Below are 21,017 nucleotides of genomic sequence, written 5' to 3'. Positions count from 1 at the left end.
TAACACAGCACTCTGAAATAATTTAATTATTTTCAAATAATCTCACAGACACAAGGAAATAATTAAGTGGATGTAAAGGTTTGGTACAGAAATGTACATGCAAACGTTCTCTTCTGTGACTGCCATCAGCAAATGACACTGTCACAGGTCCTTGTCACTGTCACAGATCTCCAGAAAAGCCACAAAAGGGGATAATTCCATCACCCACCATCCAGGTAGTGCCTTTCCTATAGCCCTGTTCCTGCAAAAATAAGTGATTCATTGATTTGCCAAGAGGAGGTAGTCTGACCTGAAAAAACACTTACAGAGCACTCCCAGGGAGCACTGGCCTAAAGTGACACATTTTATTGTTGAGCATGAAACACAAGGAGAAAAAAAAAAAAGTCAAAGTCAAGAAACGACTCCTGAGAAGGAATCTGGTTATGTTTTATTAACGGCAGGGGTTGTAGGAGTTGTGTTACACAGTCTAAAGAAAGGAGACATCTAGGGGATCTGGGAGGCCTGAAGACTCAGATTCAGGAAATAGCTTTGGTCCTCTCACAAGAGGATGTTTTGGCAAGTTAAAACAATGGTTCCAGCAGAGCACAGTCAGCTTTGCACGTTAGGAGGAGCTGCGTGGTCGCCAGGAGTTGTGCCAGGCCCCTGATGTCACATGGGGTTCACTGTGTGTGTTTCACCATCTAGAAATTACTCAACTCCAATTAACCCCTGACAGTCAAAAGCCTGGGCTGCTGTGGTGGTAGCTCTTGTGCAGTTCCCCACGTGGTGACTTGTGTTTGCCTTTAGGAGAGACTTCTGACACGGAGAGAAGGTTTTGGGTGAAATCAGAGCACCAGAAGTACATGGCTTATCCTAAATGAACTCCACTGTTTAATTCTATTTTCTAGCCCCATTTTTGGCTCACTACACAGAAGCAGAGGGGGGGAATTAGACTGGGTGGGGTTTGCTGTCAGTGACTGGGTTCAGTTTGCCACTGCTAACAGAGGTGAATTTTAATTTGGGATGAACCTGTACCCCAGAGTAACGACATTAAAGAAGTTAAAGCAGAGGTGGGTGCAGCTGCTGGTGCCATTTGTGCAGACACTTGATGGCAGCAGCTCCCTGATGCCACCCTCAGATGGTGCAGCAGGAGCCCTTTAACTTTTGGTATTCAGAGAGTGCACAGAAACATTTAATCTTCATCAGCTCCCAGGCAGTGGTGATGGGGCAGCATTTACAGAACACAATGATATCCCTTAAGCCCTTTTCTGAGATTAGTTACATCCCCACCAGAGCATAAATGGACAAAATGGGCTGCAGGGAGGCTGATTCTGCTGAGACAAGCACTTGTATTTCCTGGAGATTACCAATGTTGAAGTAGCAGGCAGATTTCTTCCAATTTTCCCTGCTGTTGGTGGATTTGGAGGCAGCTGGCACAGCCTGTGTCCCTGGCAGAGCTTTTCAGTCTGCAGCACAGCCCAGGGTGCTGTAAGAAACAGAAGCACTGAGTGCCCCATCCAGACCTGCCCACCACGAGAAATCAGGCACAAATCCCAAGCAGATGAAAGCAGGCACTGAAGGAAGGAGGCAGAACCTGTGCAGGTGCTTCAGGGCCTCGTTGCTTCTCAGTGCATTAACCCCCAAAGCGTGAGTGTGCCCCTGCAGGATCCCAGCCCCTTCCCCAGCTCCAGGAGCTGCTCCAGTGCCACATTTCCCTGCACTTCCCGAGCAGAGCAGTCCTGCTGCTTCACACCTGATGTCACATCACCCAGGCAGCAGCTGGAGGCAGTGGCTGCCAAGGCAGCAGAGCAGGAAACAGTTGGATTTCAGCTTCAGCCCTTCCCGAAGTGCCAGCGGTGGTTTTCTGCCCAAGGAAGCAAAGCACAGCCACAGGACAACGCTGGCTATTGGCATAAGTACAGATATATCTATCAGTGGATATAAAAACAATCATTTGGTGCCTTCTTTGTCCTTTTATAAAAGTCCTTTTATAAATCCATAGTGACAACACACTGTTGCAAGCTCAGGATGCCAGAGAAATCTCAGAGAAGAAAGGCAGTCTGTGGAGGTTTTTTCCTCTGGGAATCCTGGTCATGGCAGGCCTGCTCTGGGGTATGTCCACCTCCCAGGACTGGTGTGATGCCACACCAGTGTGGATTTCCTGGAGCACGAGTCCAGCTGGCAGAGCCATTGCTGTGCCTAGAGCCCGCCAAGCTGCTCCGGGCTCTGATTCCCATTCAGCGTAGGGCTTGACAAGGACTTCCTGGAGCTGGACCTGGGGAAACGAGCACAGTGACAGGATGAGCAGCCTGTGTTTGTTTCAGGAGCTAAAAATGCTCCTAGCCAGGCCTGTCTCACCCCAAAGACCCCTCTGCACATTGAAAGCTCCAGATCTCAGTTTCAGGAGGCTCTTGGAGCTGCCCCAGTTCCACCCTCGGTCATTAAGGACCAACAGCACCAGGCCATTGGCAGTCCAACCATGACACAGCAGCCTCCTTTGCTCCCCAGCTCACTGCAGCAAGGAATTACAGAGGAAGCCAATAACTTGGCCAAAATAATTTGGAAGAATATATTACCCTGGAACTGTGCTCCTATATCTCCTGTTTCTATTACTCTTAACAAAAAGCCATGATTTTTAAAGCCAGGCCCACTTACTTGACTTCCTCATACTTTTTGCCTCGATAAAAGTTACTCTTCTTGATCAGATACAGCAGCACCAGGTCACAAAAGAAAGCTCCCTGCAAAGGGAAAGAACTTGTGTTTTATCTTTGAAACAGCAGAGGAAGTGTTCAGATCTCATTAGAAATGAACATTAATGAAAGCATTACTTGTAGAAACTGTTTTCTTTCATTCTCCAGGCATTTTCCAGGGTATGTATATGTTATATACCCCCTGTGGGGGTGTTTAGACTACCAAGTTCATTAACAAATGCTTTTAAGACAGGACACAGACACATCTGGCTGAGTAGTCTGAGTAGTAAAGATTCTACTGGAGAAGATTTAAACAGCCCATCCCATTTGGGGTCTGGGTCCCAATAAGTTACTTTAAGACAAAACATTCACTTACAGCTCCCATGAGTGCCAGCCCCGAGCTGATATTGATAATGGTGGGAATGATGTTAAATTTCCCTGCCTGGAAGAAGAAAGGTCATGAAGTCACTTCTGGGAGAACAACCCACAAAACAAACTCAAGGGTGTGGTACTGCACTGGGGAAGCTGCTGCTGCCCCTGGGTGTGTTTTGTTCCCAGGCACAACCACGGGGCATTTGCAGTGAACAGTCTTGGAGGCTGAAGGTCTGTGTGTCTCAGATCTGACTGTCCCTGGCTGCAGTTCTGGGCTTGCATCATCCCGGGATCAGGCTGCTTTTCTCTCTGCAGTGCTTGCATATGGAAAACAAGTCTCTGGGGCACATTTATTTCTGTTGGGCTTTACATCAGCCTGGATTTAAGTAGAGGAGGTGCAGGCTCAGCTGATCTCTCTTACATGGGGTCAGCTCCACGTGGATGGATGGGAAAAGCCCTTTCCTACAACAAGCCAGAGAGGCTGTCCTCACCTCAGAGCTGCCTTCCCCCACCTTCTTTCTCTCCAGGCTCTGGGACAATCTGGCCTGGGCCCTCACCTTGCCGTTCACCATCACATCGAAGCGGATTCCGTACGCCTTAATGAGCGTCCGGTAGTCGACCCCCTCAGCATCCCGGTAATACTTGGCAAACCTGGAACACAGCAATGCTGGGTTCAGTTCTCCCTGCCCCTCTGAATTGTCTCACCCCTTCAAACAGATGTGTTCCCTAATCAAAGCCAGCTTTAGCTTGCCAGGAGCACTCCCTGCCTCCCTCCCTCCTCTGCAGTGCTCTGTGCTTGGCTGCGGCAGTGCCTGGCATGAGGCTGGTGCCACTCCACTGCCAACCTCCAGCACCTGCAAGTCCAAGCAGCCCAGCCCAGATTGTGCCCTCCTCTGTACCCACCTGAAGTTGTACCCAGAAGAAATGGATGTTTCTGCAGACTTGTTATCCAGCCGGCTAAAAGAATAGTGAGGATTACATTCAGAAGGGGCTTTATCAAGATCACAGTTCCATTCAATCTGAATTCCTATCACACCACCCTTGAAAGAGAGAGACAGGGTGAGTTGTTTAAGCTTAGTTCAGTTAAAGTGTCTTCAAATTTAAGAGTCTTCAAATCAGACCCTTGGGCATGTTTTCCCCAGGGGCAAGAAACAGCTGCACTTCTGGTTACAGACACTCCTGCCTGGGCTGAGTTCAGGAGTGTGGTATTAATCCCCTTTTTACTCTACAATCCCATTTCTCCCTGTGCTGGTATCCTGAGGTTTCCCATCCCAGGACTTTGATTCCATTCCACACTTCAGTGGGGAAGATGATCTTCTATGCAGGGGTGGAGTTCCAGAGTTCTGGGTTTAAACACACAGTGTAGTAATGTTGAAATTAAACAAAGAACCCCTGCTGGCAGAGCAGCAATTTGGGCAGCCCTGACTAGAAGATAACTGACCCAACCACCCCTTTTCATCCCCCCCATTCCCTGGGGACAGCATAAATGGGATCAGCTTGACTTTAAGCACTGGCACTCTGCAGTGCAGCCTGGAGAGGAGGCAGCTCCCCGGGCAGTGACTCCTCACAGCCTCCCAGGGAGCAGCTGGGAAGGCTCAGGAGCCCCAGGGGTGTCTCCTACCTCCGAGGCCATTTCCTGGAAGTCACCCCCAGCCCAGCGCACGATGTTCCCCAGCACGAAGATGGGGCAGTAGGGATGCTCCTGGCTGTACCGACAGCTCTTCAGGTAGGACTCGTTGTCAGTTGCCAGCACGTTCATCCTGCACGTAGGAAACAGGGAAATCCACCTTGGCTCCCTCTTTGCTTGCCTTCACAGCCTGCACCAGGACTACAGAGACAAGAGGCTTCTCCAGCACCCTCTGTGCACAGCAAGCTTGTCACTCTGTGAGTGTCTGTGCTGCTGGCCTGGGGAAAGCAGTCTGTCCCCCCAAAAATGACCTCCTGGCCAGGAAAGGACCTGGCCAGCTGAATCTGGCCTTAAGAGAGGATTCACACACAACAGATTGCCAGACTGCTCCAGGACTACCTGTTTTTCTCAAGGACAAACAATAGGATTCTAGAAATGCCTATTTGAGCCCAGAACAAGAGCCAGAACTTGCACGTTGCTACACTGCTTTAGTTTGTTCACATTGCAGCAGCAAAGGCAAACAAACATTCTTAAATTTGCATTTTTTGCCAGCCTTGTCCAGGCACTTCACTTTTTCTGGAGGAGGGAGAATATCTATTGAGCAAGAGCAGCTCAGAAACCTGTGGCACTTACTTGGAGAACTTAAACTTGGGGAAGCGAATGGAGTTCTTGATGTAAACAGTGAAGTTTTCTGCGCTGCCCAGAAGGGGTTTCCTGCAAGAGAAGGGTTTGTCCTCTGCCTTTGTCCCCTGCCCACGTGTGAAATCTTGAATTGCCATTTTAGAAGCGGCTTCATCCAATAGGTTGGATGGCACCAGGCCAGCTGTGCCACCTCCCCCACAGTGCCAGCAAGGGCTTGGTGAGGAGCATGCGGGTTCAGGGGACAGCCCGAGAGCTGGGAACAGCCAGGAGGAGAAGCAGGGGGAGCAGAGGGTCAGTCCTGCCAGGGGGGCCTTGCAGAGCCCCCTCCTGCACTGAGCAGCCAAAATTCGAGCAAGCACCCAAGCAGAGGGGACACAGGAACTGCCCTGGGTGACACACAAGCCAAGCAACTCAAGCTTGGAAACAAGACACGTACTTGGGCTTGGATCTTTTCTCCACTGGGCACCAGGCCAATACCTCACAAGTCCCTCTGGTGCTGCCCCTGTCTTTCAAACAACGGCCAGTCTTAACCCCTGCGAGCAGACATCACAGAAAAGGTCACACCAAGCAGTCACCTCCTCTCCTTGCCTACAGGGCACGTGAAAACAGAGGATTTTCCCTCTCCTCCCTGCTGTGAAAGGGCCTCTCAGCTGGAACAAACACCCTCTTGTTGTGCCTCTGAGCAGCCCGGGGTTCCCTGCCACCACAGAGCTGTAAGCAAGGCAGGGATCTTAATAAAAGATAGGAAAGAGAAGAAAAGCCTTGGTGCTGTCTGTAATCAGAGATCTGGGGATGTAACCAGGCTGAGGCCTCTGAAGGACACCAGACACAGCACAGACAGGGACACTTCCCTTACCATTGCCAGCCACCACGGCTTTCCCTTCCAGGCAGTCCGTGTCCTTGTCACACAGGGCATCGGGAATGTTGGCACTCTGCAAAGGGGAAAAGGACAAGTGAGAGGGTGACAGGACACCAGAGCCAGAGGGGTGACAAAGTGCTGCTGACGTGGGGTGAGCTCTGTGTGAGCACTAAAACCACACAGCCGAAGCAGTAACTGGGGTCATGCAAACACATCCCACCAGCAGGAGCACCAGGATTCAGCCACACTGTCCTGGGTTTGGGTCCTGCTCAGTCTGGAGAGGGGCAGACTGAAAAAAACCCAACATTAGTACTCACCAAAACCAGGCAGGAGGCCACTTTGTTATAAGATAACTCTACCTTGGATCTAAGCCACAAAGTTCTCTGGCCCAAATCTCCCCAGTCCTGGCTGCAGGGCCACCAGAGGACAGCAGTGCCCTGACCAGGCCAGCTGTGACATGGAAAATTCATCTGTGCACTCCCTGCACAGCCAGAGACCTCCTCCCCTGGGCTCCAGCCCATTCCAAACATCTCCACAGAGGATATTCCACATGGCACAAAGACCTCGTGCCTTTGGCCTTCAGGGCATGTTCTGGAAGGTGCTGAGCACCATCCCATGTCCAGAAGGGAATGAGAGCTGGAATGTTCAGCACTTTCCAGGATGGTGCTCTTCAAAAGCCTCCTCTCCCCATAACTACCCCAAGTCACATCAAAGCTGATTCCCAGGGCCTTTTCTAGCCCTGAGCAATCACTGCCTGGTCTCATCTCCAGCTGGGCAGAAATTCAACACCACCTAAAGTCAGGAAGGCTCTACGTGATCGGTGCCTCGGGAAATTAAGACAGCTGAGGCTCCCAGGTTTATAGTAATTTCCCAATTGAGCTATTAGACTACAGGAAAAAACACTTGTCTTTCATCCTTCCTTTCTTTGTTGCTCCAGAAGTGTCCTCTGTCAGTTCTTACCCCCAGTTTTCCAGGGGTCTGGGAGTCAAGGGGCTCAGTTCTTCCTACCTCAGGACACGTGGCTTGTCTCTGGTTTGGGGTCACAATCAGATTTGTCATGACAAAGAAGACACTCTCACCCTGCAACAAACAAAGAGTTAGAGAACTTGGTTTACTTTTAAAGCACTTGTAATAAGGAGCATGAAGAGAACAACCCCCTCTCTCCACGGCTTTTCAGGCTGAGATACAACATCACCCTTTGTGTGGATATTTGTTTGGATGAATTCCCTCACACTGTGGGTGCACACACAGCCATGAGAGCCAGCCCACGGTCCTGGGGGCAGGCAGAGCACCCCCAGCATCTCAAATAAAAAACTCACAACAGAAAACCCCTTCCAGCACCACTTTCTTGTATCCCAGGTCCTGCTAATTCACAGGGAAGACCTGGATTGATCACTTCAGCACACACACGGGGGTGATGCCAACCTGGGGAGGGATGACATAGTCTGCAACATCCCACAGCCTTTCCCCCAGCTCAGAGGTGTTGGTGAAGGCCACCCCTTTCAGCTTGGTGATGACAGAGCTCTGGAGGGACGTGTCTGTGTCCTGGTAGCCTTTCTTGACCACGAACACCCACCTGTGTGAACACAGCAGTGTTAGGGGTGCTCAGGGAACGAGTCAGAGAAATTCACACCAAGGTCAAGTCAAGGCACGCCAATGACACCAAACCCTCTGCAACTGCTACTGCTAATAAGGGATAAACTCTTGGACACAAGCTGTGCTTGTCAACAGTGGAGAAATGTGTAATAACAGGTCATGAGGTAAAAAAACCAAAGCCGCTATCTGTGCTACACTCAGCAGCCTCAGAAAGGGAAAGGAAGAGCTGTGGCTTTCTCAAGATGAAAAACAAGAGAGGTTTTTTGCAGGTTGCAGGGCAGAGCGTGGTTGGTCTCACACAGAGCTGTCACTTTTGTCACTTTAGCACAGGCACTGAGCTGCCAGCCAGCAGCAGAGCAGGGCTGGGGCACAGAACCCCTGCAGGTGAGCTGGGCATTCCTGACACAAACCTGCAGGGAACATTCCCAGCTGGATCCAGGCTCCTTTGGAAGCCAGGGTGATGGGAAAAACCTGACTGCGCCCTGGGACAGCTGCTGAACAATCCAGGGAAAGGCTTTGCTTCCTTCTCCCCACTGGAAGCAGCAGGAGTTCCATTTCACTGGGTGAAAACCTCTGGCTCAGATGAAATGCTTCCAGCTCCCCTGCAATACTGTTAAAAATCACCTGCCAGGACAATAAATCACCCTTGAAGAAGCTGAGGGTGCTGGGGCACGTTGGGAGAGGGGAAGAGGCTGAATCTGTGGCACAGCTCTCCCTTTCAGGGCTCTCCTGCCCACAGGGAGGGGAAGGGACCGAGCACACAGCCCCTCACCTGCCACTGTGACAAACCTGTACATTAACTTTCCTCACCCAGGGAAGTTTCCTGCTTTCCCCTTTTCCCAAGAACACTGATTTCCTCTCCCAGGAGGGCTCAGAGGCAGTGAATTTTCCTTGCATTTTCCGCAGTGAATCGTGGAATAAATGGCAGCTGCATCCCAGAAATAGTCCAGAAGGCTTTGATGATCCCCACCCCAAGCCAGCCTTTGGACAGGATGAGTTCCTGTAAGCCCCAGCCACAAAGGAGTGGCTGCAGGGACCATCAGTGACAGTGCCAAGGGTTTACATGAGGCAATAGATGCCAAAGGAGGAAAACAACCCTTCCCTGTCCACACTGTATCTCCCAGTCCTCAGCAATGCCATCCTCAGGATTCCTCCTTCAGCCAGACTGCTGAGGCTCCACCGGTGCTCTGCTCACTGCAGCAGGCTCTGGGGCTGCACAGCTTTCTATAAATACACCCAGCACGTAAAAATGACTCTGCTATATTTAATCAGTGGAAACACGAGGTGTGGGAAAGGTGAAGGGAGCCAGAAGCACAGGCAGCGAGGGGACAGAGTTGGGTGTCACAACCTGAAAAGCCTCAGGAAACTCAAGAATCGACAGCACAGGCTGGATAATTGCAGGTCTGAGCCCGCAGGGACGATCCCCGTGCCCATTCCACACCAGTGTGACCAGGCTGCTGCAGAACTGGGCCATTCCCAGGCTGTTCCCGAGCCAAGCCCTGCTCTGAGATGAATGCGAAGCAGCCGACACTCCCGCTGCCTCAGCCCCCACAGCCCGGCTGCTGCAGCCCACTCCGGCACTGAAATCTCCCCTTTCTGCCTGCCTCCCTCCCTTCCAGACCTGAGCAGGTCGTGAAGAAAACGCAGGTTTGCCCCAGGGCTCAGCACCGTGGCTGTTAATGCTCGTTTCTCCTGAGGAGTCAAGCAGTAGGGTTTGGCACGGTTCCCACAAAATATAGAAATAAAGGCATAAATAATGCACTACAAAGCCATAGTCACTGGGTCTATTTTTAACCCGACCTTATTCTGAAAGGTAGAGCTGAGTCTAGCCATCCCCAGCAGGTTAAAAATCAGATATAACCTATTAGACATTACAAAATACAGCTGCATAAACCTGTCTGATTATCAGCATTGAAATCAGGAGGCACAGCAGGCTGTCACTGTGTGCACAGTACCCTCATTTATCTTTATCACAGCAAAATCCATCTTCATCACAACAAAATCCATCTTTATCACAGCAAGACACGAAGAAGAGCAGGATTCTTACCCCACCAGGTAAGCCAGGATGGAGAGCTGCACCACTCGGTAGAGGACCCCAACCTTCTTGTTCTTTGCAATGACGTATTTCTCGGTTTTATAATCAAAAAGAGACAGAAATAAAGCCTTCCAAGCCACCTGCCCCATGCTCCCGGCTCGCTCGGTGGCTGGAGCAGGCACAGCTCGCACCACCCACACGTGCAGGGCATGGAAACCTGAACCAGCCCTGATCCCTCCCTCCTTCCCTCCCTCTGCTCAGTCAGAGCCCAGCAGCTGCACTGGCTCATCCTTCCTGAGCCTCTTCCCAGCTGATTCAGCCCTTGGGAAAGCCCCTCTCCCTGCTCTGTTCTGCCCCCCTCAAGGAGAGGTTTCATTCTCTCCCCCCACAAAATGTTTAGAATGGAATATGTTATAATATAAAGGCATTTTCATACAGTTACAGAGTGTGCTGAGCTGTGAGGGACCCACAAGAATCATCCCGTCCAACTCTTAGCCCTGCTCAGATACCCCAAAAATCCCACCCTGTGCCTGGGAGAGTTGTCAAACACTCCTGGAGCTCTGTCAGGCTGTGAGCATCCCCCGGGGAGCCCGTTCAGTGCCCAAGCAGCCTCTGGAAAAACCTTTTCCTGATATCCACCCTAACCCTCCCTGCAGAGCTGCAGCCCTTCCCTCAGCCCCTGCCACTGCTCACCAGCTCAGCTCCAGCCTCCAAGGGGACACAGCTCTCACCATTCCTTAATTATTGAAGCCTCCCTTCAGCCTTTACAGGGTAAATTTTTGATTTCTTAAGCATCTGCATGAGCAAAGAGAACCAGGGTCCTTGACAGCCAACCAAAATACCTGCCTGGTTCCCCCATCTTCACACCAAAACCCAAAATAGGAAGCTAATTAATAAATTCTGCAGTTACCTAAGGATAAATCACTGCTTTTCAGGAACTGGACCTGAGGAAACAAGCACAGGGGACAAAGAGGACGAGCAGCCTGGGTTTGTTTTGGGGAGCAGTGTGTGCAAGAGGCTCCCAGGTCTGTCTCACCTCACCCCAAATGCCCCTGCACAGCTCCAGATTTCAGTTCCACGAGGCTGCTGGAGCTGCCCCAATGCCACTCCTGGGTCAGGAGGGACCAGCAGGACGAGGCCAGTGGCAGCCCAGTGACACAGCACCTGCCTGTGCTCCCCAGCTCACTGCAGCAAGGAATTCCAGAGGGAGCCAGTAATTGCAAAATTCATCTCAAGAAATATAATTTCCTGTAATTTACCTCTGTTTGCCACTAGCAATTACTGTGCTCCTGTATCTCCTTTTATTTCTATTAGGCAGAAAAATGAAGCCACTGCCCTGGGAAAATCATTCTCAAGATGTCAGGCTTTATGAAAATTCTGTCCTTCATCCTCCTTAAATTCTGTGTCAGATTTAAACAGATGGATCTGGTTTTTAATGAAGTTGCTCCAAATTACAAGAGAATCACAACCAGCATCATAAGGAACAAAACATTCATTTTTTTCCCTCATCCCAGAGCCATCCCTAGAGTTCCTCTACAAAGGAAAAGAAACGTTTCTCCAGCACCTAAAAAACTAGAACACAAACCTGCCTGGGACAAAACTAGAACACAAACCACCTTGTAACCTGGTGGCTGCCAGAGCAGCTCTGCCCTGAGCCTTTGTAGTTATTTTCCAGGTCAATTAATCTGAGAAAAGATTTACACTGCCAATTAATCTGAGAATGGTTTAAATGAAATATCCTTAGAGTGAGAAGTATTCTGCTCTAGGTGAGGCCTGAAGGTGTAAACCATGTTTGATCACTGAAATTAAAATAAAAAAGAGAAGTTAAAACTGATATTTTCTTGTGGTTTTGGAGGCATCAAGTAGAGGCACAGGTGCAATAGCTGTTTTGGAATAAAAAGTTTCTATTTGTATCAAATGTGCCTCAGAATCCCCGCTCTGCAGAAGCTAAATTTTTGCTGACAGTGCTGTTGTTGCAGAAATTTAGCTTGCACTGAGCTGCAGAATCAATTTAGCTGGGACTTCTTTAGAGTGTTGTTTTTATCACCCGTTTTTCACAACCTTGTGGGTTTTTGCTTGCCTGGAAATCAAGTGTACTGCTGGGTTTGGGGATGTTCAGAAGCAGTTTCGTTCATAACAGGGGACTAAATAACCCAACAAAGTCTGACTGTCATCAGTTAAAGATGCAAATAATGTAAGGTCTCTTAGTCCTTCTCAAGGGACAGAGGCTGAATGTTCATTGCAAGGTATTTCCCTTTTTGAATTCCACATCTTGAATTTCCCATGAGAAAAAAAACCCCAGTGCTGCTCCATTCCCACGAGGGCTGTTTGCTCAGTCTGGGACTTCTCCCAGGGAGGATTTCTCCACCAGGACTGAAACTCCTCCTTTCTCTCTTTTTTTTTTTTTTCCCTTCAATTCCTGCCATGTCACACCTGTATTTAATTCCTCACACTGCTGACAGTGAGTGTCTTCTCCTAATTCACACATTCTCACAGGACACACATCCCTGTCTGCTCCTCACCTCCTTTTCCTCCACCCAGAGCTGATCTCAGCCTCTAAAAACCACCTGAAGGGACTGTGAAAATTAAACTTTCAACCTCTGCCCTGATCCAGGGGCATTTGAAATGCTGCAAGGTCACATCTGACGCTGGGGCATGGAAAGGTTTCAAGCTCAGCCCAATAATATCTTTAAATTACACCCAAACAGAGCACGTGCTTTGCAGGCAGTGGCAGAATGCCCTGGCCAGGACAGTGATGATTCACCACGGCCGATTTTGGGCTTTTGGGCACTCATCCTGGGCCCTTCCAGTGCCAAATGAGGGTTTTGGGGGCTCATCCTGGGCCCTTCCAGTGCCAAATGAGGGTTTTGGGGGCTCATCCTGGTCCCTTCCAGTGCCAATGATCCCCCCAGGCTCTGGCTGGTCCCCACCCCGGTGCCATCAGCTCCCAGAGGCTGACTCAGAAATGCTGAGACCTTCCTCCAGCACTGAAATGCTCCTGCAGCAAATGTTTGAGTGATGCAGATCCATCTTCCCTCAGAAACAGGCGCCAGAGCAGCGACTGAAATAGCAGAGAGACGGGGAGGAAGGAAAGAGGAGGTTTGGCAAGGAAATGAAGAGAGAGAAGGCAGAGGTCAGCTCTCTGCATTAGCAGCTTCTTGTCACGCTGGCACGCTTGTAAGTCAACATCTACAAAAAAAACAAGGTGAAGAGTCAGAGTTGAGAGAGGAATTTGCCTCAAACCACAGCTCATGCCCACAGAAATCAGTAACATCAGGCATGAGCTGAAGGTGACGGGTTTGGGTGCAAGAACAAGGAGATGTGTGGAGCCCATGGAGAAAAATGCTCTGTTCGGCTTCTCTCGTAATCTTGGCTGGGTAAATTAGCTAATATTTATCCTCCTAACCAGCACAGCTGCACACCCAGCCTTCATGGAAAGGGAACCTGTGGGAAGAGCTCCTGTCACAATCCACAGGAGCATCCAGAAGTGTCTGTAGGGAGAGAAGGGAAATGGGGGAGTGCTGAAGCTGCAGAATACATCCTGTCTTTGATTCAGCCCTCCCTTTCCAGGAGAGCCATTTTCAGCCTTTGAGTGTGCTCCATGTTCCTCCCCAAGTCCTGAATATCCTATAGAGAGGGCAGGAATGTTGTTATTATTAGCTGCAACATTTATCCACTCGTCTCCCCCAACCCAAGAAGGCAAAGAGCTCGAGGAGAAGGAAAAATAGTGCACATCTAATGAATCCAAGCCATCATGCCCTGTTCTGTGAGGGAGCTGGCACTGAGTCAGGTAGGAGAAATTAATAAAAGTGCACATAAAAGCACTGCTGAGAGACTGAGTGCAAGGATAGCTGGACCAGCAGCGCTGTGTTGCAATGAACTCACCTCCTAAAGTCAGACAATAAAAGCATCACTGGGAAATAAAAGAATGTTGAATCAAAGCCTGAAAGGTGAAGGGGTTTAATAAAAAGTGTATTGACATTAACCACTGATTTAAAGGTGAAACCCTGCTCTTGAATACACCCAACAGATCAGTATTCACTTCTTTGATAACACAAAGACGTGAAATTGGTCCTGGCTTGATACCTCTGCCAGCTCTTGTCTTGCTGCAGGTACTGAGGAGAAACCTTCATCCCCTTCCTCCACCTTCCTCATGGAAACACCTAGGAAGGCTGCCCTGTGGCCTCCACCCTTTCCTCCCTGGAATTACCACTGGTGACTCCTTGCAGCCACAGGAAAACACGGGAGATACTCAGACCTGACCCCCAGAGGAACGAGTCCAGCCTGGCACCTGAGCTCATCCTGGGGCTGCTCTAAACCAGAGCGCCCCCGATGATCTAAAGCAGCTCCCAGTTCAGCACCAGGCTGGGGTGTCCCAGCTGAGCTGCTCAGACCAACTGGGGCCAGTTTAGCCAGGCTGGGAGGGGGGAGCCAAAGCGATCTGTTTGTGGCAGTGCTGCATCACTCAGCTCATTCACCCCGCTGGAATAAGGACAGGAAACGTCTCTTTAGAGCTACAATTCAATTACCCTCCAAACAAAGCTGCCCCAGCAGGCCCTGGAGCCCAGCAGAGCTCTCCATGGCTCATCTCTGGTGCCCTCATGTCAGTGCCCTGTGTTTATAATGAGGAATGACTGATGCCCTTCTGCTGATGAGCTGAGCTCCCTTTCTCCTGCTAACTCCCAGGTCAGTGCATCCTGCTCTGCAGACCACAGATCCACAGCTCTGCACAATGACCTGGCAGCTTCTGAATTCCCAAGGTTTGGGAACCTTCCTGGAGTGTGAGAAAGCCATAAGCAGCTGGTGTCATCCCCAAATAAAGCAGCACCACACAACACGTCCTGTCCTCCCGTGGGAGGCACAAAACTGTGAGGAAATGCAAAGCTGGATATAAGTGAGGAGGCCCACAGAGGTGACACCAGGAAACTGCAGCTCTGCAAACCCTCTGCCACCTCTGCACGAGGCAGAGAGGTCATGAACCATCCTGGCAGCTCTGGGAGCTCCTCTGCCCACAACACCTGGCCCCCAAAAACTGCTGCCAGCTCCTCCACCTGGCTGGGGACAGGTCCCTCCTGCCCTGAACGAGGCATTTGCAAATCTTCTGTCACTCAGGGAGATGCCACAACTGTGCCACTGCCATGAAATCAGGGCCACACCACCAGGCCACGAGGCTCCTGCACAGGGGACTGGATTCAAGATGTAGATTGCAAATAAATTTAGAAGCAGACACGGCCAGGCTCCCATGGAAACTGCACAAAAAGCCAGCTGTGGTTTGGATGAGTTGAGTCTTGGCAGTCTTGGCTAATCCCTTAAGTGCCATCCAATTACTGCAAATGTGTTTGGCATCTGCTGCAGTGACTGCAAAGAATTAAATGGCCGATGGCACTCGGTGGAAATTACAAGTCACAGAACCCTGTAATGCATTTAGGAGAAAAAAAACTTTCTAAAAAGGAAAATAGCATTATCCACTGCAAGAGCTGACCTCCTTAAGAGCCATAAGGGACAACAAAAGGCATCCAAGTAATGAAGGAAGCTTAATTCAGAGAAGAAACGAGAAAAATAATTGCGAGAAGGATTGTTTGTTATTTTTCCACGAGGCAATATTGGTTGGGCCAAAGGAGACAGGAACTCTTTTGTCTTCTGAAGGTCTGAATGAGAAGTGTTTATTCTGCTGCTGTCTGTAAACACACATTAGGTCTGTGGGGTTTATGATCAACCAAACATGACAGAAATAAATAAAACAATCACAAAAATAGGAGACAGAAAAAGGAACACTACCAAGTGTCCATCCTTGACTTTCTTTGGAATCCACAAAGGGGGGCCTGAGATCATTTCACTGGAAGAACACAAGGTCTGGCCAGGCATCTTCTTTCTCCAAACCCTCCAAATTGCAATTACTGATAACCTGCAGCTGATAAATCAGCAGTGTCAGTCTCTCAGATTAAAGAATTAAGGATTTCCCTGTGTTCAGTGGGGAAAGAGGAGTATTCAGGATGAAATCCCTGAAAGAGCAGGAGGCCTCTGCTTTAACTGCATCAGTACAAGGGTTCCATACAGAACCCCAAATATTTTCTGTTCTGCAATGGCAAATATCCCCCCTCTGCTCCTGTCCCACAGTCAGAGCCTGATTCCACTAAATTCAGAGGCAGAACAAAAGGTCCCAGAATTTAAATCTGGGGTTTGATTGCTCCTCTAGGCTCAGCAAAACCCTCTGGATGTCCCACTTGTTGCTGCTCCAGGGGAAGGTCCAAGCCGCCTGTGTGATCCTCACTCCTCAGTGTCAAGGTTCTCCTGCTTCTCCAGGCGGAGTTCTCTGCTGATTTCCCCCTGATTTTTCCAGGGATCCGCAGAACCGCTCTGCTTTTTAAGAACGACGAAAAAAGCAATGAACCAAACCCCGGCTGCTTTCCAGCATCTCCTCGCTGGGGCTGCAGGAACCTCGCGGTGCTGTGCTGCCACCAAGCTGCCACCGTGCCCGCAGCCCGAGCCACAGCGGCGACACGGCGACACCAAAACCCGGAGGGCTTTCAGAGCCCTTCCACGGGGAGCAGCGCCTGGAGGCAGCAGGAGAGCTGCAGCATCAATGAAACACCCCGTGGCTTCTGCGGGGTGAGGAAAGGGCAGCACACGCGGCGGAGCAGCCGCTCCGCACTGCCCTGACCCGGGAACGGCAGCAGAACGAGCCTGCCTGGGGTGGGATACACGCGAAATACACTGTATTTTATACGTATAGAATACATAGAATCACAGAATGTTTGGGTTAGAAGGGACCTTAAGGAGCATCTATTCCCAGCCTCTCTGACGTGCAGGGACACCTCTCCCTATCCCAGAGGCTTTATCCAGCCTGGCTTTGAACGCTGCCAGGGTTAGGGCATCCATATCCTCCCCGGGCAACGCGTGCCAGGTGTCCCCGCAGCCTCCCGGTAAAGGGACACAGGTGTAACACACATACGCGGCTGTGTTCCACGCACAGGTAGGGAATACAGGTGTAAATCCAATTAATTCCGCCGCCGCAGCGACGCGTCTCAGAGCATGAGAGCTCTGAGAGATGAGAGATGGAGTAGCGCTGGCACGGGCCATCCCGGGAGTCCTGAAACGCCACGGCTATGCCCCGCACCAGCAGGCAGTGCCAGCACCGCCGGGACACTGCGGGACACCCGGCGGCGACACCGGCGGCGACACCGGCACCGGGAGGGCGTGTCCGGGGCGTGGTTTATGGGCGTGGTCTGTGGTAGCGATATGGGCGTGGCCTCCCGTTGGCTCCGCCCCGTGTGGGCGGGCGCGGCGGCTCTCGCGCGCTCTCGCGATACCCGTTCGAACGGGCGGCGGGCGGGCTCGCTGGGAGGCCCGGCCCGCCCGGCCCCGCCATGCCGCTGCAGCCGCGGCTGCTCCGCACGTACTCGCGGCGCCCCGGCTACCTGCGCCCGCTGCCGCCGCCCGACACATGGATCTCGCCGCCGCAGGACCGCAAGCGCCTCTTCAGCTCCACCTCCGCCGCCTCCAGCGCCGTCTCCAGCGCCCTCTCCGCTTCCAGCGCCCCCTCCAGCCCGTCGGACGACCCCGACTTCTCGCCGCCTCACAAGCGCCTCCCGCAGGCCTCGGGTAGGCGCCCCGCCTGGGCCAGGCGGCTGCGGACCCGCAGGAAGGAGAATCGGGGGCCGGCCGGGAAGGAGAACCGCGAACCGGCCGGGAACGACACCGGGGAACAGGAGACCGGGGCCCGGGGAAAGGAGAACCGGGAATCGGCCGGGAAGGACACCGGGGGGCAGGAGACCGGGGCCCGGGGAAAGGAGAACCGGGAACCGGCCGGGAACGACACCCGGGGGCAGGAGACCCGGCCCCGGGGGAAGGAGAACCGGGAACCGGCGGGGAAGAAGAAGAAGAAATGGAGCCAGGGCAAAGAGCCCCGCGGCCGCAGAGAGGAGCCCCGGGAGTCGCCGTCGCTGTCCTCGCCCTCGCCGTGCCCGTCCCCGCCGCGCGGTTCGCGGCGCCGCCGGCAGGGCCCGCTGTGCGCGGCGCGACGGCCGCTGCTGTGCAGCACCCCGCAATGGGCGCCGCCGCCCCGCCGCGCCCGCGGGCCGCCGCTGCTGCTCAGCTCCACCGCCGACAGCGGCTCGGCGCTCGGGGACAGCCCCCCGCCCCGCCGCCGCCGCCGCCGCGGCCCGCCCGTGGTCCTCAGCTCGTTCCTGCTCAGCACCACCATCGAGGGCGGCTCGGAGCTGGGCGACTCCCGCCCGCCGCACCGGCTGCCCCACGGCTCGCCCGAGGGCTGCTCCGGGCAGCGGCCGTCGCTGCTGGGCGCTGTCGAGGAGGTGCCTGAGTGGTTCCGACCCAAAGGCTGGGCTCGGAGCTGCGAGCCCGAGCCGGGGCTGCGGGGGTCCGGCCGTGTGCTGAGGTCGGCGATGCGGGAACCCGGCCCCGCACAAGGTCCCCCATCCCCTCAGAAAGCCCCAAGCACTCTGCAGGAAGCGCTGCCGCCCCTTGAGGGTGAGCCACAGCCCCCTGCGCCCTGTGACAGTGGCACTGGTGAGGAACCCTGTGAGGTTCTGTCTCATCACACGAGAGATTCGGCAAAAAGAAGCTCGAGCTGTCTCAGTGATCTAGACAAGAAGTATCAGCTTGTGCCAGTGGTGGTCCTGGATGCTCTGGAAGTGCCAAGGAGGTTGAAGAGCATGAAGCTCAACAATCAAGCTGATGCTCAACCTGCCTGCCTGCAGCCAGGATCTCCCCTGGGCCGCCAGGGAATCTTGGAGAACAAACACAAAAGGACCAAGGGTGCCCCTGGGGAGGGCAGCACCTGCAGGAAAGCTTGTATCAGTGGCTTCAGTGCCAGCCGCTGGGGCAGGCACACCAGGCTCCGGCCAAAACGGCACAAGAACAAGAGACGGCAGCAGCCCAATACTTCCTTTTTCAGACTCCAGACAAGGCAAAAACGAACTCGGAAGGGACCTTTGGAGATGTCTGCAGGTGTCAGAGACAATGACTTTTCCCTCCTCAATGGCTCTTATTCCTGGGCTAGAGTTCGAGCGTCCCTGTCCTTCCATAAAAAGAAGAAGGTGACCACAGATGAGAGTTTCTGCAGCAGCATCCTCTGCACCCCTTCAGGGAAATCCCAGCTTTCGGGGTACCAAGCCAGCCTGTCTGCTGGTAAAGCTCAGGGCTGCTCCTGGGCTGCCTCCTCCATGGTTCTGCTGGCTCCCAGGGATTCCTCCTCTGTGCTGGAGCTGCTCCTTACAGATGCAGAGAAAGTTTTTGGGGAGTGCAACCAGGAGGGGCCTATTGCTTTTGAGGAATGCATTCCTTTGGATAAGATGAAAGATTGCAAGAAAATTGGAGAAGGGGTGTTTGGAGAGGTGTTCCAGATTGACAGCGAGAGAGGACCTGTGGCCTTGAAAATAATTCCCATTGAAGGGACTGAAAAAATAAATGGTGAAGCTCAGAAGAGCTTTGGGGAGATTCTGCCTGAGGTAATCATTTCCAAAGAGCTCAGTCTTCTGTCTGAGGGCTCTGTGAACAGAACTATGGGCTTCATCAGCCTGTACTCTGTGCACTGTGTCCAGGGGGCCTATCCCAGTTATCTCCTGAAAGCCTGGGACAAATTCCACAAAGAAACAGGCTCGGAGAACGACCGGCCGGACTTTTTTGGGTCGCAGCAGCTCTTCATGGTGCTGGAGTTTGAGTTTGGAGGCAGGGACCTGGAGCACATGAGGAGCAGCCTGGGCTCGGTGGCATCAGCCAGGAGCGTCCTGCACCAGGTCACCGCGTCCCTGGCGGTGGCGGAGCAGGAGCTGCACTTCGAGCACAGGGACCTGCACTGGGGGAATGTGCTGGTCAAAAGCACCCTCGTGAAGGAGCTCCAGTACGTGCTGGATGGGGAAACACACTCCATCCCCACCGCTGGCATCCACGTCAACATCATCGACTACACCCTGTCCCGCCTGGAGAAGGACGGGCTGACCGTGTTCTGTGACCTCTCCACGGACGAGGAGCTCTTCCAAGGCACTGGGGACTACCAGTTTGACATCTACAGGCAGATGAAAGAGGAGAACTCCAACAGCTGGACTGACTATCACCCACACAGCAACGTCCTCTGGCTGCACTACCTGGCTGATAAACTTTTGAAAGCCATGTGCTACAAGAGGAAGGCGTCGGCAGCAGCTCCCGCCCTGAAGAAAATCAAGACTCAGCTCAGCAAGTTCCACAAGGAAGTGCTGAGCTTTGGGTCTGCCCGGGATGTTCTGCAGCACAGCAGCCTCTTCCAGTGAGGACTGAGCCACTGGTGCTGCCTTTCTCCTCTGCTTTTTGTACGTGTTGGCACAATGAAGTGTTCTGATTGGTTCCCAATGTGTTTAATACATTATCAAAAATGTCCAACAGAAATCCCCCCAATGTCTTCTGCTCTGTTCTCATAACTCCTGGTTTTGAGGGGTGTTGGAGGTGAGAAAACAGAGCTGACTTTGGAGAAAGGAGGGGAAAAGACTTCTTCAGGCTCAGTTAATGCTCTTAATTTCACATAAATTTTCTTACCGTTTTAGCCTTGGATTATTAAAAGTTCTTTTCTTACTGTATTGTCTTTTTTACAGATTCTTTTTTCAAAGGTAAAAACTCATCAGTTCTGGACAGTGAGGACAAGGGTTAAGTATTGTTGGCTCACTGGAGACAGAGGGGAAAACCCATCCTTTGATTTTAATTTTGGCAAAATTTATACCTTGAATGAAGGTACAAAATGTAAATATGTAAAGTTTCTGTAAAGGGTTTTAAACCCACTAATCTGGGTTCTTTTCCCCCCTCTCTTAAGGACCAAGGAAGAGGTACCTGATTGTGAAAAAAATGAGACAAAGTTCCTGTATTCCTGATTTTTATGGTTATCATGTTGTGGTCCTGTACACTGATAGGAACTCAAATCTGTAACCTGGTGGTGGCACTGAAGCAATTTCTTCATTTATCTACAGAAGAAAATGCCCAAGGCAATAAATGTTCTTTAGCAATGGACCAGGTGCCCTAAACTCTCCTTACATTAAATCCCAATTCCCTGTTTTCAAGAAGTCCTTTGCTAACATTCCTATTTGTTAAAGAAACTGGGCTAAAGAGAACAATAAATCACATTAAAGTGAAAAGTGAATTAAAGTAAGATCCAATGACACAGATGCATTAAGAAATTAAGAGGCAGCATCATCAAATTCATTATAACTGGAATGCTCAATGCAGTCTAATAAA

At 51.8% G+C, this 21,017-nt stretch overlaps 2 protein-coding genes across 3 annotated transcripts; one reads left to right on the top strand and one right to left on the bottom strand.

Moving 5' to 3' along the window:
• Positions 1-225: 225 nt before the first annotated feature.
• P2RX5 (purinergic receptor P2X 5) lies at positions 226-17,305 on the bottom strand. Of its 2 annotated transcripts, none has more exons than XM_063402742.1 (12): positions 17,219-17,305; positions 7,595-7,745; positions 7,178-7,249; positions 6,167-6,242; positions 5,747-5,843; positions 5,302-5,382; positions 4,663-4,801; positions 3,945-4,081; positions 3,599-3,692; positions 3,046-3,111; positions 2,635-2,717; positions 226-2,254 (listed from the first exon to the last, which is right to left on the bottom strand). In XM_063402742.1, exons 3-12 carry the CDS (start codon positions 7,226-7,228, stop codon positions 2,179-2,181), a joined length of 900 nt encoding a protein of 299 aa, XP_063258812.1. In that variant the 5' UTR covers positions 7,229-7,249; positions 7,595-7,745; positions 17,219-17,305; the 3' UTR covers positions 226-2,178. The 2 variants fall into 2 exon arrangements, with proteins under 2 accessions (XP_063258812.1, XP_063258811.1); XM_063402741.1 differs by lacking the exon at positions 17,219-17,305 and adding an exon at positions 9,813-9,985.
• HASPIN (histone H3 associated protein kinase) lies at positions 15,610-20,792 on the top strand. Its single transcript, XM_063402740.1, has one exon. It carries the CDS (start codon positions 17,168-17,170, stop codon positions 20,063-20,065), a length of 2,898 nt encoding a protein of 965 aa, XP_063258810.1. The 5' UTR covers positions 15,610-17,167; the 3' UTR covers positions 20,066-20,792.
• The last annotated feature ends 225 nt before the right edge of the window (positions 20,793-21,017 follow it).

This window comes from Prinia subflava, chromosome 8, assembly GCF_021018805.1.
Source record: "Prinia subflava isolate CZ2003 ecotype Zambia chromosome 8, Cam_Psub_1.2, whole genome shotgun sequence".
In the NCBI taxonomy this organism is placed as follows: domain Eukaryota; kingdom Metazoa; phylum Chordata; class Aves; order Passeriformes; family Cisticolidae; genus Prinia; species Prinia subflava.
This window is presented reverse-complemented; position numbering and strand designations above follow the sequence as displayed.